The sequence below is a fragment of the Camelina sativa genome, chromosome 9 (genome assembly GCF_000633955.1).
Source record: "Camelina sativa cultivar DH55 chromosome 9, Cs, whole genome shotgun sequence".
NCBI classification, from domain to species: domain Eukaryota; kingdom Viridiplantae; phylum Streptophyta; class Magnoliopsida; order Brassicales; family Brassicaceae; genus Camelina; species Camelina sativa.
Window position 1 is genome coordinate 20,392,701 of NC_025693.1, and position 3,701 is coordinate 20,396,401.

General features: G+C 45.2%; 1 protein-coding gene across 1 annotated transcript; it reads left to right on the forward strand.

Moving 5' to 3' along the window:
• Nucleotides 3,076–3,657, forward strand: LOC104711505. The gene has a single exon (XM_010428206.1). The coding sequence runs from the start codon at nucleotides 3,213–3,215 to the stop codon at nucleotides 3,651–3,653; it is 441 nt and encodes a 146-aa protein (XP_010426508.1). The 5' UTR covers nucleotides 3,076–3,212; the 3' UTR covers nucleotides 3,654–3,657.

The following is a 3,701-nucleotide window of genomic DNA, read 5'->3' on the forward strand; positions in this document are numbered from 1 at the left end:
GCGGTACGAGAGATGGTGCGGTAGCGGACGATGATCTCTGTGGCAAGATCAAGGCTTTGCATACGAGAATTATCGCGAGATAAGGGGTTCGCGTATGAGAGTATGGCGTGCCTGACTTGGCGAGATCGAGGTTGTGCTTCGGAAATTGGTGTGTTTGCGAGGACAAGGCTTAGCGAAATTGATGTTGCGAGTTTGAAACCGGTGAGCTAAGGCCTAGCGAGATTGAGTTCGGGATCAACGAGCTCCGTGTTGTGGATTCGGAAGCGTCAAGCTCGAGGGTTGCCGAACTACAAAATGGCGAGCTTGAATCTTGTATACGGGATTGCTGCGTTTGTTGTTGCGAGATTGCTAGACCGTGTCGTGTTGGCGCGCTCAATACTTCTGCGTACGAGACCTTGGCGAGTTCAACACATCTGCGTATGGAATCATTGGCGAGCTCAACACTTCTCTGTATGGAATCATTGGCGAGCTCAACACTTCTCCGTATAGAATCGTTGGGGAGCTCAACACTTCTTTGTATGGGGAGCTCAACACTTCTCGGTATGAGGAGCTCAACACTTCTCCGTATGGTGAGCTCAACACTTCTCCGTATGGCGAGCTCAACACTTCTCCGTATGGAATCGTTGGCGAGCTCAATGCTTCTCCGTATGGCGAGCTCAACACTTCTCCGTATGGAATCATTGGCGAGTTTAATGCTTCTCTGTATGGAATCGTTGGGGAGCTCAACACTTGTCCGTATGGCGAGCTCAACACTTCTCCGTATGGCGAGCTCAACACTTCTCCGTATGAAATCGTTGGCGAGCTCAATGCTTCTCCGTATGGAATCGCTGGAGAGCTCAACACTTATCCGTATGGTGAGCTCAACACTTCTTCGTATGGAATCGTTGGAGAGCTCAACACTTCTCTGTATGGCGAGCTCAACACTTCTCCGCATGGAGTCGTTGGCGAGCTCAATGCTTCTCCGTATGGAATCGTTGGCGAGCTCAATGCTTCTCCGTATGGAATCGTTGGCGAGCTCAACGCTTCTCCGGATGGAGAGCTCAACGCTTCTCCGGATGGAGAGCTCAACACTTCTCTGTATGGGATCATTGGTGAGATGGTGTGACTTGCGTCATTCGTGGACAGGCCGATTGTCGGCAAGATCAAGAAATTAGCGAGCTGCGAGGTGACCTGCTTGAGGGTTTGCGAGATGTTGTCAAAGGTGTTGCATTTGATACTTGTCGTGTTTGAGGGCTGATGAGGTCGAGATCGTGGCTTGATCGATGGTCACACGTTCGGACGCTTGACGGGGTTGAGTGTCGCGCGTAGTGCCCATAGCTTCGCGGTTGTTCGGAGTGTCGCCAGCAGCTACATGATCAAGAGGGATAATACCATTGGCTATGTCATTTATCGGAGCGACGCGCGTAGCGCCTACGGTTTCGCGGTCGGTTGGATTGACGCCAGTGGTTATACGAACAGGAGACGTAGCGCCTACGGCTATGTCATTGGTTTGAGCGATACGCGTAGCGCCTACGGCTGCGTGGTCAGTGAGTGTTGCGTTCTCGACCGCAGCTGCTTCGGTCCTGTTGACTTTGGGGTTGGTGTTTCCTCGCACGGGTGCACCCCCATATGATGCACCGGGGAGACACGACGCAGGCTGCGGAAGAGTCAGTGCCTTCGTTGTTGGAGAGATTGGTGTGAGACATGCTTCTGATTTTCCGAAAACGCCTTTTTCTTCAAATTCTATTCGTCAAATGAAAGGATTCCGTCTAGCCCCACGGTGGGCGCCAAATTGTTGATGTACGAAATCGACAATATAAATAGTACGAATATTCTATGGGATAAATCAGAACTGGTCTTTTCATTAACGTAGAACTGAAGTGAAGAGTTTACAGAAAATAACAATCAAAGAGCTAAGCGCAGTTAATACGAAAATAATTGCTCTTCTCTCTCTCATTGCCCCCCAAAAAAAACCCCCTTGATGTGACAATGACATCAGGTATTTATAGTGGGCCATTGACCTAGGGTTTCTTCTGTCTCTGTGTAAAATAACGATTTTGCCCCTGCGGCCTGTTGGGCCAAATCCAAGACTTCAGGCCCAAAACTCCCTAAGATCTTCTGTTTGGGCTTCTGTAAATGTTGGGGGCAAAGGCCATATCCAACAATAGTGGTACCAGACTGTAGTGGATTGACCAAAGGGGAGGTTGATGACTTTAGACTGTCACAACGGCTTGGAGACGTCAAACTTAATTTTCACCCGGACAAAACCCCGACTGATTGGTTGTTCTGGGTCAAAGATCACCTCCAGAACCTGATCTATTATCTCTCCTAGCAGAATGATCGCTTCTTTCATATAGTAGTTGATAGGAATGTTTCGGATCTAGACCCAAAGAGGAATGAAGTTTAGCGAATCCGGTTGAGGTATTTCCGACCATCTTTCTATAGCTAAGCCCCATTCGTCGGAGAACTGAGTTCCTTTACCTAGAGTTTCGAGTAGGTCATGCTCTGATTTGAAGATGAACTGGAACCTCTCTCTAGAAAGCGCGATCCCTCTGACTCTACCAAGCAATGTTTATAAACTTGGTTTATATATGACTAGAAAAGTAAAATCTCGAAAAAAAAATTGAATTGTGATCTCCTCTCATGAACTTCTTTCGAACAAAAATCAATCAATGGGGTCATAATCAGTGTAACTAGTGGATTAGAGTAATGTAGTAGTTACAAACAAGAATGTTAATCAATTGGGTCTATATTGGGCCAAAATACATATATGGGCCTAACTAATCAGCCAGAGTGATGACATGCTTGGAGTAGGTGAAACCAAAGCCATTATACTCACAAGTACTGACTATGTATTAAGTATAAACCAACCTCTCTTAAACTTGCAGATTCAATTTTTTTTTGTCAATATTGTATGAAAAAAGTTAGTAGACTGATAAAGCCAACAACACCTTAATAAATTTAGATAGATCTACTGAAAAGAAACGTGTTTAATCATCCAACTGGATACAGTTAATTTAACTATTTAAGAATAGAGATCACATTCATATTTTTGTTGTTAGAAATTCATTTATAACAGTCAACGTGGACTTTGTCTTTCTCTTTAATCCTGTCTTAGTAGTATCTTGAGATCCTTGAGCATTTCTTCATCTTATATCTCTTTCGATTCCATCTTATAATATAAAGTTAATACTTTGATTTCGATACTCTTGAATCTTGATGAGGTTCCAATAATGAAAGGGAAAGGCATAGAAAAAGAGAACAGTCTCTTATGGCTGGTGAAGGCTCCTTGGCGGTTATTGATCATGGCACGTAACGCCTACATTCGTAGCATTACGTCATGCTCCGGCGTTGGAATCTTTACCGGCGGTGGATCCTCTGGTTTTGGTCAAGGTCAACTACCTGGAAACTTTCAAATCCCCGAAGAACCTAGCACTGCCCTCCCCCGGTGCTTTACCTTGACGTCAACGGCAGATGATCAAGGCTGTCTGAGTCTGACGACACATGGTGGACAACCTAAGATGGCAACGAGACGATCGGTCTGGTTGGATCATCGGAGGAACTATAGATGTGTTGCTATGATGCGAAGAATCGATGAGGAGATTCCTTTAGATGATGAGTTCCAAGAAGAAGACTCATTTCTCGATTTTGGTATATACGAGATTGTTACTTAAAAAAAAAATAATAGAACGATCATCGATCTGTTGACCAAAAAAAAAAAA

Coding starts and splice junctions, on each gene's coding strand:
- LOC104711505 (XM_010428206.1), top strand. CDS start 3,213: ATGAAAGGGAAAGGCATAGAAAAAGAGAACAGTCTCTTATGGCTGGTG.